This window comes from Myotis brandtii, unplaced genomic scaffold (genome assembly GCF_000412655.1).
Source record: "Myotis brandtii unplaced genomic scaffold, ASM41265v1 scaffold324, whole genome shotgun sequence".
Lineage (NCBI taxonomy): Eukaryota > Metazoa > Chordata > Mammalia > Chiroptera > Vespertilionidae > Myotis > Myotis brandtii.
The window spans coordinates 2,803,695-2,815,604 of NW_005362439.1; the positions used below are offsets into that span (position 1 = coordinate 2,803,695).

General features: G+C 60.3%; 2 protein-coding genes across 7 annotated transcripts in view; both read left to right on the plus strand.

The window, feature by feature from the left end:
- Positions 1-11,343, plus strand: part of DGKZ (diacylglycerol kinase, zeta) — a 41,313-nt gene extending 29,970 nt beyond the window's left edge. For 4 of the 6 annotated variants that reach the window (XM_014543347.1, XM_014543350.1, XM_014543351.1 and 1 more), the window contains 28 exons: positions 213-290; positions 1,360-1,416; positions 2,157-2,225; positions 3,072-3,143; positions 3,244-3,360; positions 3,460-3,531; positions 3,796-3,891; positions 4,150-4,232; positions 4,334-4,394; positions 4,490-4,603; positions 4,695-4,835; positions 5,354-5,432; positions 5,612-5,667; positions 5,802-5,864; positions 5,969-6,042; positions 6,124-6,235; positions 6,615-6,814; positions 7,002-7,102; positions 7,221-7,300; positions 7,394-7,463; positions 7,606-7,646; positions 8,152-8,291; positions 9,090-9,121; positions 9,331-9,374; positions 9,821-9,941; positions 10,029-10,062; positions 10,308-10,407; positions 10,661-11,343. In XM_014543347.1, the coding sequence (XP_014398833.1) occupies positions 213-290; positions 1,360-1,416; positions 2,157-2,225; positions 3,072-3,143; positions 3,244-3,360; positions 3,460-3,531; positions 3,796-3,891; positions 4,150-4,232; positions 4,334-4,394; positions 4,490-4,603; positions 4,695-4,835; positions 5,354-5,432; positions 5,612-5,667; positions 5,802-5,864; positions 5,969-6,042; positions 6,124-6,235; positions 6,615-6,814; positions 7,002-7,102; positions 7,221-7,300; positions 7,394-7,463; positions 7,606-7,646; positions 8,152-8,291; positions 9,090-9,121; positions 9,331-9,374; positions 9,821-9,941; positions 10,029-10,062; positions 10,308-10,407; positions 10,661-10,777 (2,424 nt within the window). In that variant the 3' untranslated portion in view covers positions 10,778-11,343. The remainder of the gene's footprint in view (positions 1-212; positions 291-1,359; positions 1,417-2,156; positions 2,226-3,071; positions 3,144-3,243; positions 3,361-3,459; positions 3,532-3,795; positions 3,892-4,149; positions 4,233-4,333; positions 4,395-4,489; positions 4,604-4,694; positions 4,836-5,353; positions 5,433-5,611; positions 5,668-5,801; positions 5,865-5,968; positions 6,043-6,123; positions 6,236-6,614; positions 6,815-7,001; positions 7,103-7,220; positions 7,301-7,393; positions 7,464-7,605; positions 7,647-8,151; positions 8,292-9,089; positions 9,122-9,330; positions 9,375-9,820; positions 9,942-10,028; positions 10,063-10,307; positions 10,408-10,660) is intronic. The other 2 variants (XM_014543349.1, XM_014543346.1) reach the window with 1 other exon arrangement.
- A 360-nt stretch (positions 11,344-11,703) lies between these two features.
- Positions 11,704-11,910, plus strand: part of MDK (midkine (neurite growth-promoting factor 2)) — a 2,477-nt gene continuing 2,270 nt past the window's right edge. The window contains exon 1 of the mRNA XM_014543288.1: positions 11,704-11,780. Within this exon, the coding sequence (XP_014398774.1) occupies positions 11,704-11,780 (77 nt within the window). The remainder of the gene's footprint in view (positions 11,781-11,910) is intronic.

Sequence of the window (11,910 nt, forward strand, 5' to 3'; positions counted from 1 at the left end):
CCCGCTGTGGACCTGAGGATGGTGAGAGGAATGGGAACTGTGTCCTGATGCCAGAGTCAGTAGTGGGGGCTGACAAAGGGCAGGTGCACACAAAGGGCAGGTGTGCCCCCCATGTACCTGGCGTGCTGGGGAAGATGTGAAGGTTGCCTGCCCTCGTAGCAGCATCCTGGGTGGAGGTACCTGGTGCCTCAGGGGCTCTCTCTTTCCTATAGCAGAAATCAGTGCCCCGGAGAAAGTGTGCAGCCTGCAAGATCGTGGTGCACACCCCCTGCATAGAACAGCTGGAGAAGGTGAGTGTGGTTGTTTGACCTTTCCCGCCCCTCCTCTTCAGGTGCTGAACCCTCTCAGAGTACACGTGTATGCACACACATATGTTACACAAGCATTGCCTGCCAGGGGTGCCACAGTGTGTAAGGTGGTGAAGAACCAAGGACCCTCAAGCTGCCATGCCCACATTTGAATCCTGGCTCCCACCTTTATTAGCTGCTGTATCCCCACTGTCCAGCATGGGACACGTTGACTGTTATTCAACAGGATGAATTAATAAAGCGTGGCCACGACACCATGTTATCAGTCTCCCACCTAACACTTGGGAGGGATAATTGCCCAACAGCTATGAGGCTTCATAGCTGGCTCAGTCACGTGTAGTCCCAAAACCTGGCTCTACATACTGCTACTGTAGAGACCTTTTCCCAAAGTCCATTGTCCAGCATGTCTGCAGCTGGGCAGGAGGGTCCAAGCAGAGGCGGGAGGGCTGCCAGGGCTGACAGGGCTCCCCAGGCAGCAGAAACCCAGACCAGCTACGGGAAAGCCTGTAGGACTAGGAATGGCACCAACAAGGCGAACGTGGGCTGCGTCCCTCAGCCCTTAACTCGTAGAATAAAGCTTCCCTACACTTTGCTAGGGCTGAAGCAGGGACATTTGGGGAAAAAGAAGCAAATGCAACGTCAGGCATTATAGACCTGTCACCACCCCCTAAAGTGAAAGTCAAACCAGGGTTCCACAGTTTAGCGAAAGGTCTCCAGAGACCAGTCGGTGCAAGTCTGCTGGCAAGGACTGGGGTGCCTGCAGGTGCCTAGGCTGGGAGTGCTGGAGATGGAGGGACAATCTAGGAAACCATGTGCTGTTCTAGTCCCTCCCCATCCCAAGGTGCTGGGCAGAGGAAGGAGAGCTTCCTTCTGGCCAGTGGAGGGGAGGCAGGAGGCAGGGTGGTGTCTCGTCTTCTAAGGGCACCCGGGCTAATTGGAAGCTGTCCTGTCTTGTGAGGAGAACGCTGAATACCCTTTCCTGCAGGGGCTGGCCATATGCCTGACCCCAGGGTGGGGTTCTGACATTTTGCTGGACACTAATCTTTCACAGATAAATTTCCGCTGTAAGCCGTCCTTCCGTGAATCAGGCTCCAGGAATGTCCGTGAGGTAAGTGCTCACGGTAGTTTAGGGGCAAGGAAACCCCAGGTTTCCTGAGTGGACCTCTCTGCAGTGTGCCCAAGTGCCACCAGAGGGCTCAGCTCTTTCTAGCCAGCGGTTCCCAACCTGTGGGTCACGACCCCTTTGGCAGTCGAACGACCCTTTCACAGGGGTCGCCTAAGACCATCCTGCATATCAGATATTTACATTACGATTCATAACAGTAGCAACATTACAGTTATGAAGTAGCAACGAAAATAATTTTATGGTTGGGTCACAACATGAGGAACTGTATTTAAAGGGCCAGAAGGTTGAGAACCACTAACTTTAAGTGAGAGGTGTGTGTGTGTGTGTGAGAGAGAGAGAGAGAGAGAGAGAGAGAGAGAGAGAGAGAACATTAAATATTTATATCTGGTCATTACTGTTGGTCATCAATATGATAGTTATGAGCAAATTATGTGGCTTTATAGGGGACCCAGGGAAGTACAAGGGATTAGCTCTGAGAAAGCTTCAAAGGGGAGGGTCTGGCTAGCCCTGCCTACAGAGGGGGTGGGGCACCACTTGTCCCCACGTGCCCATCCCTCCTCTGAGCCTTAACCCTGCTCCAGGCCTTCATCTCACGCACAGGACTGTGGAAAGCTTCCTGCAGCCCCATTCCTCATCATTAATATATTGAGGGGTGCAGGCCATGCTCAGGGCTCATTTCCTCCACCCCTCACTACAACAATATCTCTCTCCTCCTCCACCAGCCAACCTTTGTGCGGCACCACTGGGTACACAGGCGACGCCAGGATGGCAAGTGTCGGCACTGTGGGAAGGTGAGAGGCCTACCCAAGGAAGTCAACTGGCCTGATGCCCACTGGACCTGGGCTGTAGCCCCTGAGCCCATGCTGTGTGTCCAGTGTGGCCTGTCGGTCACTGTGTCCCTAGAGTGCTGAGTCCCAGAGCTCACGCTCAGCAGGTCGAGTCACAGTCAGTTCCAAAATGCCCTGGCCTCTGGGCTGGGCAGAGAGCAGGGAGGAAGGGCTTCTTCCAGCACAGTGTGTTGGGACTGCTCTGAGGTCAGTGAGCCCCCTGAGAGCCTGTGGTCTTGGGTGCTAACTCAGCAGGTGTTTGCTGAGCGCCTGGTGGGTGTGGAGGGGGTTCCTGCCCTCCTGGAAGAGGGGGTGGCTCGGAGACACACTGCAGGTGGTCTTCCCAGCACTGTCCGCAGTGATGTCGTTCACTTGTTCATGGTCTATTTCTTGTCTGTCTGCCTCAGTAAGTGTAGGTCCTGAATGGTCTTGCCCCCCTTTCCTCCGTTGACCTCAGTGCCCAGCACAGTGTCTGGCGTACAGTGCCTCAGTGACTGCAGTGCACAAGGGGGTGGCCAGGGGCCTGGCCGGGTCTGGGGTCCGAAAGGAGGGATCTGAGTCAGACAAGAGTTAGCTGTGGGCCCTCCCAGCAGATCTCAGGTGCATACTCAACACTTTGCAGTAACCTCAGAGCATGGGCCCCTGGCCAAGCCTCCTTGTTCTAAGGGCTTATTTTATAGTTTCATAGTTTTTATAATTTTAAAAAATGTGCTCAATTTCCCTGGGTGGAGAGAGGTTGACAACAGAAGAGGGCCTGGGTCTGCTGCTCCAGGCCTGGCCCCTGGCCCCCCAACCACCTGTCCACCCTAGGGCTTCCAGCAGAAGTTCACCTTCCACAGCAAGGAGATTGTGGCCATCAGTTGCTCCTGGTGCAAGCAAGCAGTGAGTGTGCTCGCCCTGCTCCCACAGGCCATCCCGTGCTGTGCTAGGTTGGGGTCCCAGGGCTCAGCTTAGCCCAGCTCAGCTGTGTTCCCCCCTCTAGTACCACAGCAAGGTATCCTGCTTCATGCTGCAGCAGATCGAGGAGCCGTGCTCCCTGGGGGTCCATGCTGCGGTGGTCATCCCGCCCACCTGGATCCTCCGTGCCCGCAGGCCCCAGGTGAGTCCTGCCTGCACCCTGACACCCCACACACACTTGGGGTCTGCCAGCCACCCCAGCTCACCCACCTTGTCACCAATGCCCCTGCTTCCCTTGCAGAACACTCTCAAGGCAAGCAAGAAGAAAAAGAGAGCGTCCTTCAAGCGGAAATCCAGCAAGAAAGGTCCCGAGGTTAGACCTGGGGCCAGGCAGGCAGCTGGAGGGGACAGGAGAGAGGAGCCTGTTTCTTGGAAGATGCCATGGGCTCAGCCTCTGGTGGGTCATTGTGGACTCTGGGGCCCTGAAGAGGTCAGACCTGCGAGTTGCCTCTCTGTGGCCAGGCCCACCATAAGCTCTGACCCAGAGGTGGTACATGGGGGGCACCCAGGGGTCCTGCTGAGCATGGGGGTAGGGTCCGCCAGGACTTGAGGGAGCCTTACGGGCTGTGTCTCCCAGGAGGGCCGCTGGAGACCCTTCATCATCAGGCCCACCCCGTCCCCCCTCATGAAGCCCCTGCTGGTGTTTGTGAACCCCAAGAGTGGGGGCAACCAGGTAAGCACAGCCTCCCCGCTCCACAGAGCCTGGGGGGAGGCATGGGGTCAAGATTCCTGCCCCTTCCCCCAGAACCCACAGCTGTTCCAGGCTCCATATCAGACCTCTGCCCCGTCTCTTTCCCAGGGATCCTGGGGGAAATCTAATCCTGTCTCTACCCCTTGCCCCTTATTGGGCCTGCTTCCCAGGCCTCCTCCCTGTGCTTCTCCCCACCTCAGCCCACCACCCCTGACCCTCTTGGCTCCTGGTCTCCCACAGGGTGCAAAGATCATCCAGTCTTTCCTCTGGTATCTCAATCCCCGGCAAGTCTTTGACCTGAGCCAGGGAGGGCCCAAAGAGGCGTAAGTATTGGCCAAGGCTCTGTGGGGACAGTGGTGGGAGCTTGCCTGGTGCTCAGGGTCCAGCCCATATGCCTTGACCTGTTCCTGTCTCCTCCCCTCAGGCTGGAGATGTACCGAAAAGTGCACAACCTGCGGATCCTGGCGTGCGGGGGTGACGGCACGGTGAGTCCTGCTTCTGGCCGGGTCTGGGCCTGGGCCCGGGCCTTGGCCCGGGCCCCGCTGGCCTGACCAGACCTCTTCTGCTCTGCCCCCTCCAGGTCGGCTGGATCCTCTCCACCCTGGACCAACTGCGCTTAAAACCACCACCTCCTGTTGCCATCCTGCCCCTGGGCACTGGCAACGACTTGGCCCGCACCCTCAACTGGGGCGGGGTGAGAGCCCATGGGAGGTGGGCCGCTGGGTGGGCCGTGTGGTGGGGAGGCCTGTCCTCAGGAAGGGCTCGGTTTCTGCTTCTCCCACCAGGGCTACACAGATGAGCCTGTGTCCAAGATCCTCTCCCACGTGGAGGAGGGGAACGTGGTGCAGCTGGACCGCTGGGACCTCCGCGCCGAGCCCAACCCTGAGGCAGGGCCTGAGGAGCGTGAAGAGGGTGCCACTGACCGGGTGGGTAGGCCAAGGCGGGCAGTGGGTGTCTGGGATTCCCAGGAGACATAGCTGGGCCCTTTTCCCATTCCATTGTTCTAGGACTTTGGTCAGTCTCTTCATTTCTTCATCTATACAATGGGAATAATGGTGCTCACCTCACAAGACAGTTGTTATTCAGCCACTTGGCAAATATTTACTAAGTACCTGCTCTCTGCCAGGCACCGTTCTAAGCAGTGAGCAAGACAAAGTCCTCCTTGTGGAGCTCCTGCAGACAATGGCACATGGGGAAGGAAAGCCGGGGAAGAATGCCAGCGGGTGAGGGTGCTCTTGTGTACAGGGCACCTAGGGGAGCCGAGGGGCAGAGCCTGAGGCAGGCAGGTGGCGGGGAAGAGGTTCTGGTGGACCTTGTGAACTGCAGAAAAGGCCTCTGAAAACGTGTGGCTGAGCAAGCACAGTGCCCCTGGCTGGGGCTGGGGCTGGAGCAGGGAGGTATCTGTGAGGCCTGACCCTCCTGCTGGTCCCTTGACCTTTTCCAGCTGCCTCTGGACGTCTTCAACAACTACTTCAGCCTGGGCTTTGATGCCCACGTGACCCTGGAGTTCCATGAGTCTCGAGGTTGGCAGTCTCTTGCTGGGGAGGCAGGGGAGGCAGGGACACAGGAGTGTCCCTGAAAGGGTCAGACCTTTCCCCACCAGTGAAAGGCACCCACGCCCAGCCCTTCCTCCCCACCCCAGCCTCGTAAGCCCAGCAGGCCCAGAATGACTGACTGTCCCCCATTTCTTGTCGCCACCTAGAGGCCAACCCAGAGAAATTCAACAGCCGCTTTCGGAACAAGATGTTCTATGCCGGGGTGAGTCTGGGTCTGCCAGCCCAGCAGCACCCCTCTTCCCATGCCCACCCGTGTCTGCCAGGCCACAGGGCCCCTGCCAGAGGTGGTGAGGGAAGGTCTCTGTCACCAGATGGTGACGCCTCTGCCTCCCACAGACAGCCTTCTCCGACTTCCTGATGGGCAGCTCCAAGGACTTGGCCAAGCACATCCGAGTGGTGGTGAGCAGGCCGGGCTGCAGGCAGAGTGGACAGGCCCAGCTGGGAGGGAGGCTGGCTCGGCACCACACGTGTACCCCCAACACCCTCCCTGTTCCTGTCTCCAGTGTGATGGAACTGACCTAACCCCCAAGATTCAGGACCTGAAACCCCAGTGCATTGTTTTCCTGAACATCCCCAGGTGAGGAGGGGCAGGCTCTGTGGCCCTGCTGTCTCCATCCTGCAGGACTGTCCTCTGCAGCCTCGTGCTCCCTCCTTCCAGGTACTGCGCAGGCACCATGCCCTGGGGCCACCCTGGGGAGCACCATGACTTCGAGCCCCAGCGGCACGATGACGGCTACCTCGAGGTCATCGGCTTCACCATGACGTCCCTGGTGAGTGGGCCAGCATGGGGCCTGGAGCCCCTGTCTGCTTTGTACAGTGCCCAGCACAGCTCCAAGATGGGAAGGGAGTGTCGCCAGACTTCCCTTCTCTGCTGGGCACTCACTGTCTCCTCCTCTCTCTGACTTAGAGTAGCTGTCAGCCTCTCTCTGTCTGAGGGACACTGTCATCAATCCCCTCTGACTGGACAATCGCTTTATCGCCTCTGTCTGGCTCTTGCCCTTACCTCCCCTCTCTGACTGGGGTCTTACCCTCCCTCCACTCTCTGTTGGGGTCACTCTCTGTTTGTTCTCTGGCCAGAGCCTCCCTGGCAGGAGCAGAGCTGGGGACCCCATCATGCTGGCCCCTGACCTGAGCCCTCTGTGCCCACAGGCAGCGCTGCAGGTGGGCGGACATGGTGAGCGGCTGACGCAGTGCCGTGAGGTGGTGCTCACCACATCCAAGGCCATCCCAGTGCAGGTGGATGGCGAGCCCTGCAAGCTTACCGCCTCGCGCATTCGCATCGCCCTGCGCAACCAGGCCACCATGGTGCAGAAGGCCAAGCGGCGAAGTGCCACCCCCCTGCACAGCGAGTATGTTCCTTCACAGCCTCCGTGTGCCCTGGGCCCAATGCCAGACTCTGCCCTTCGCTGAGCCTTGACTTCCCCAACTGGAAAGTGGCTAATAGTCCCTCTGCCCCAGGGCGGTTGGGAGGAGACCCTTGGCTAGATTCCTGGACGGGGCCCTTGCCAAGTCCCCGCTTATTGCCCCTGCCCTCAGCCAGCAGCCGGTGCCCGAGCAGCTACGGATCCAAGTGAGCAGGGTCAGCATGCACGACTACGACGCCCTGCATTACGATAAGGAGCAGCTCAAGGAGGCCTGTAAGCAGCAGGCAGGGATCGAGGGGTGGGGTGGGGGAGGGGCAGCTGAAGAGCCAGAGTCCCCTAAGGGAAGGCCAGTGGGATATGGCCGGCTGCTAACAGCCTGTCTGTCTTCCAGCCGTGCCACTGGGCACTGTGGTGGTCCCAGGAGACAGTGACCTCGAGCTCTGCCGTGCCCACATCGAGAGGCTCCAGCAGGTGAGGACGGAGGCGAGGCCCAAGCCCGCCCTGTGCTGTGCCCTCCTGCTCCAGGTTCTGTCTTCACCCAGCCCCGGCCTTTCTTCTCACCAGGAGCCCGAAGGTGCTGGAGCCATGTCCCCGACATGCCAAAAACTGTCCCCCAAGTGGTGCTTCCTGGACGGTAAGTGGCCCTGAGGGGCTGGCTCCTGGCAGCCCCAATCCATGTGCTGCCTCCTCCCTGGGGGGTCCTGGGTCGGGGCAGCAGAAGACCTGGGCCTGGACAAGGGCCCCTGTATCTTCAGCCAGCTCACTGTCTCCCACAGCCACCACTGCCAGCCGCTTCTACAGGATCGACCGGGCCCAGGTGAGCACTCGCCGTCCGGCTCCATCTACAGCCGTCTTCAGGTTCCATAGCATTCAGATCGCCATGTCCATGCCCATGTCCATGGGCCCTGCCCTACAGAATAGGGTGTGCAGGGATGGTGCCAACAGGGAAAGGGAGCCAGTGTACCCAGAAAAGGCGTGCTGTATGGGTGGGAGGGCCTCAAAGTGCAGGTGCCGTCCAGGAAGACACAGAAGAAAAAGCACATCTGGCCAGGGGCCAGGTTGCCTGGGAAAAGGTTGATCAGTGGGAAGGGGCTGGTAGGCCCAGTACACAGAGTCAGTGCCTAGGCTTGGGGATGGGAAAGGGGAGGGGTGAATGGAGAGGTGAGGGGCAGCCACTTGCCTGGCTGCCTCTTGCCAGGGTTCACGTCCAGAGCAGAGGCTTCTTCAAGTCTGCTAGCCTGCGGCCCTTGCACCCCCATTGGCTGCCCTGGAAGGCTGTGACCCTCAGCCCTGACCCTGGGCCCTGGCCTCACTACCCACAGGAACATCTCAACTATGTGACTGAGATCGCCCAGGACGAGATTTATATCCTGGACCCCGAGCTGCTGGGGGCATCGGCCCGGCCTGACCTCCCAACCCCCACTTCTCCTCTCCCCACCTCCCCCTGCTCACCCACACCCCGGTGAGTCCCGGGCTCCTCCAGTCCCTGGTTTAAGTCCCACCTATAATCCAGTAGCTCCCGAAGCTCTGCCTTCAGCCCCAGCCACTTCCCTGAGTGCAGGCCTCACACTCAGCTAGCTGCCTTTGTGGCCCCACCCCTCCTCCCACCCTTATGACCCTTCAGCGTCCTGTCGGCTCTCCCCCACATCTGATCACACCACCCATCTAAGCCACCATGCCCCTGCCTCCAGCTCTCCTGCTCCCAGCCTAGAACCTCTCGGTACCCTGTGGGCATTTCAGGGCACACGGCCTGTGCCTGCCCTCTCCTCTCCATCGCCGCAGGCCGGCCCCACTTGCCTCTCGGTTCTCTGAGGCCTCAAGTCTGCCCGCCTCCGCACTTGCCTTTGCTGCCTCAGACACTTCCTGTTCTTCACGGAGCTGCCCCTTCCGTTCACACCTACACCTGGGTGTTTCCTCCCCAGAGAAGTCTTCCTGGGAACCTCATCTGAAGTTGCCGTTCAATTACACTACCCTGTCCTCCTGTGTTCTTCATAGCACTTCCTGCTCTCAAAAGACTTTATTTATTTGTCTACTTGTTTGTCTCCCTGGCTAGAATGTAAGCTCCCTGAGAGCCAGTTCTCCGTCTGCCGTGGTCACTGTGGGTCACTGTGGTATCTCCAGTGCCTAGGGCAGCACTTGACTTGTAGGAGGCATGCAATAAACTGTTGAAAGAATGAAGGGTGCCCCTGCTTGGGGCTGGGAGGGGGACAAGCTGGCCTGTGCGGTAGCTGGGTCGTGTCTCATCCCACTCTGTTTGTAGGTCACTGCCAGGGAATGCTGCACCCCCTAAAGGTGAGGCTTCTCCCTGGTCATAAGGATGAGGTGGTGGGAGGTGGGCCCATACACAGCCTTACGCAGACACAACTGCCGAGGTACACGTGGTCACATTCACCATGAGCCCAGCCCTCGGTGCACGTGCCCAGCAGCCCCATGCGTATGTTCACCCACCAACACAAGCCCAGGCCTCCAGTCCTGGAGGTAACAGGCAGGTGTTCCTGCAGGTGAAGAGCTGGTTGAGGCTGCCAAGAGGAACGACTTCTGTAAGGTACTAGTGCCCTGGCTCCAGCGTCTTCTCCTCGGCAGCCCCCTCCGGCAGTGGGGAGTGGTGCCTCTGGGTGGGCCAAGAGCTGGCCTGTCCAGGCACAGTCATCTGTCATCATCCTGCCCTCAGCAGGGTCTCCGTGGTGATTGTCCCCTTCTGCCTTACCCCTGTCCACCCACAATGTGTCCCTTCATAAGGGCTTCCTAGCTCAGTCAGCCTGTCCCTGGTGCTCAGAAAGGAGCGAGTATTAGAGGAACCGCGGGCTCCAGGGCCTGGGTCCTCTGGGTGAGAGAAGCCCTGACACTCCAGAACGACCTCCAGCGGCCCCTGGGAGTGATGTGTGTGAGCACGCTAGTGCCAGGCCTGTCACCTGTGAGTTGGGGGGCGTTTCTGTGGCTGGAAAGGCTGGGCCAGAGGAGCCCCAGCCTTGCCCTGCCTCCTGCCCTCAGCTCCAGGAGCTGCACCAAGCTGGGGGGGACCTCATGCACCGTGACGGTCAGAGTCGCACGCTCCTGCACCACGCAGTCAGCACTGGCAGCAAGGAAGTGGTCCGCTACCTGCTGGACCACGGTAAGCTGTGCCACTGGGCCCTGGGCTGGGCCACGGGAGGGAAGAGAGGCTGCCAGGCCTCTGACCTGTCCCTCCCCTCTCCACCAGCCCCCCAAGAGATCCTTGATGCTGTAGAGGAAAAGTGAGTATCTGCCAGTGCAGGACCCTGGTTGCCCTGGAAACCGCCCAGTCTTCATCCAACCACTCATGTTTGGTCTGGTGGGAGCCCATAAACCCTTTCCGGCCAATCTGTCATCCTCTAGGCCACACCCCCTTATCCTAGGGGCCCAAACTTCCTGCCCTTCCTGATGGCCCTCGGGAGACTGATGGGGGTGGGGGGAGCCTTAGAGGACTGGATGGGGTCCACAGCCAGCCCCTGTCCCCCAGCGGGGAGACCTGTCTGCACCAGGCAGCGGCCCTGGGCCAGCGCACCATCTGCCACTACATCGTGGAAGCAGGGGCCTCGCTCATGAAGACAGACCAGCAGGTGAGCAGATCCACAGGGTGGGCAAGGAGTCCACGAAGGCCCCGGCCAACGCTCTCCCAGACTTGGGCCTTGTGAGAGGGAAGCCTCGGGAGGGCAGCCACCTCTGGGGATTTAAAGCTGTTCCTCAACCTTAAGAAACCTGAGCCAGTTGGGGTGGGGCTGGCCCAGCCGGCCAGGCCTCCCTCCCCCACCCGCAGCCTGGGAAGAGCGCCTGCCCTCCCCTCAGCCTGATCACGGCTCCTCCCTCCTCCAGGGCGACACTCCCCGGCAGCGGGCAGAGAAGGCTCAGGACACGGAGCTGGCCGCCTACCTGGAGAACCGGCAGCACTACCAGATGGTTCAGCGGGAGGACCAGGAGACGGCTGTGTAGCTGGGGCCAGTGCTGAGAGACAGCACCGGCCAGAGCAGAGCACGAGCCCCTCCTCACTGCCACATTCCAGTCGGACAGCCAGGGGAGCCAGGCCCCAGGAAGAAGCCCCTGCTGTGCCCCGAGGAGCCGCAGCATCTCACCTACACCCCTGAGCCCAGGGCCGACCTGGAGGCTCACGGGGGAGTAGGAGACTGGACTGGACTGGGCAGGCCGTTGGGGAGCTGGGGCTGGGCCACGCAGGCGGCCCTCACCCTCAGTGGGTGCCCTCCCTAGTGTGTGTGGGGGGCAGAGGGGGGCAGCTCCATCAGGGAGCCTTCCTAGCCACCTGGTCCTCACGGGGCCTGCTCCGAGGCTCCTGGGAGCTCAGTCCCCACTCCTGCTCCGACCCCATCTTCCCACAAACCTGGAGCCGCTGCATCTGCCTGCCCACTGCCCTGCTTGGCACCTGCCCCACTGCCCTTCCCCGGTATTTCCTCGAGGACTGTGGTCTGGGGGTTGGGGTGGGGCTCCCGTGGTGACTTGTTTACAGCTGGGTGTGACTCAGTAAAGAGATTTTTTTTCCTTTCTGCATTTCTTTTCTTGCGGGAGAAGTCTGGCAGAAGCAGCGGAGTCTGCTGGGGTGTCTCAGAGTGGGGGGATGGACACCGGGACCCAGAAACTTCTCTTGGGGGGTGGGCTAGGGCCTGCCCCGGACCTGACCTCTGCGGGGCTGCCAGCTCGGTGGGGCGGAGGGAGGAGCTGAGTTCCTCGCTTCCCGCTTCCCGCAGGGACGATAACAATGAAAGTGAAAGAAGCGGGGCAGGGTCAGGACTGGATTCTTAGGTCGATTTGCCCTGTGGCCTCGGGCAAGCCCCCTCCCCCCGGCCTCCGTGGCTTCCGCTGTTTAGGGGGGTCGGGTGAGGTGGTCCCCAGCTCCCAGGGTGGGCATGTGCTGCTGCCGCCGAAGTCGCGTCTGGAACTTCTCAGAACTTGTCAGCTCCCAGGTCTTCCCAGATCCAGGCCTGCGGGTTCCTCCTCCAACCCACCCCCCCACACACACACACAAACCTGCGCTCCGGGAAAGGCAGCGCCACCCCCTCCCGACCCGTGAGCGGCCGCCGGGGCTCCTGTCCCAAGCGCCCCACGGAGCCGAG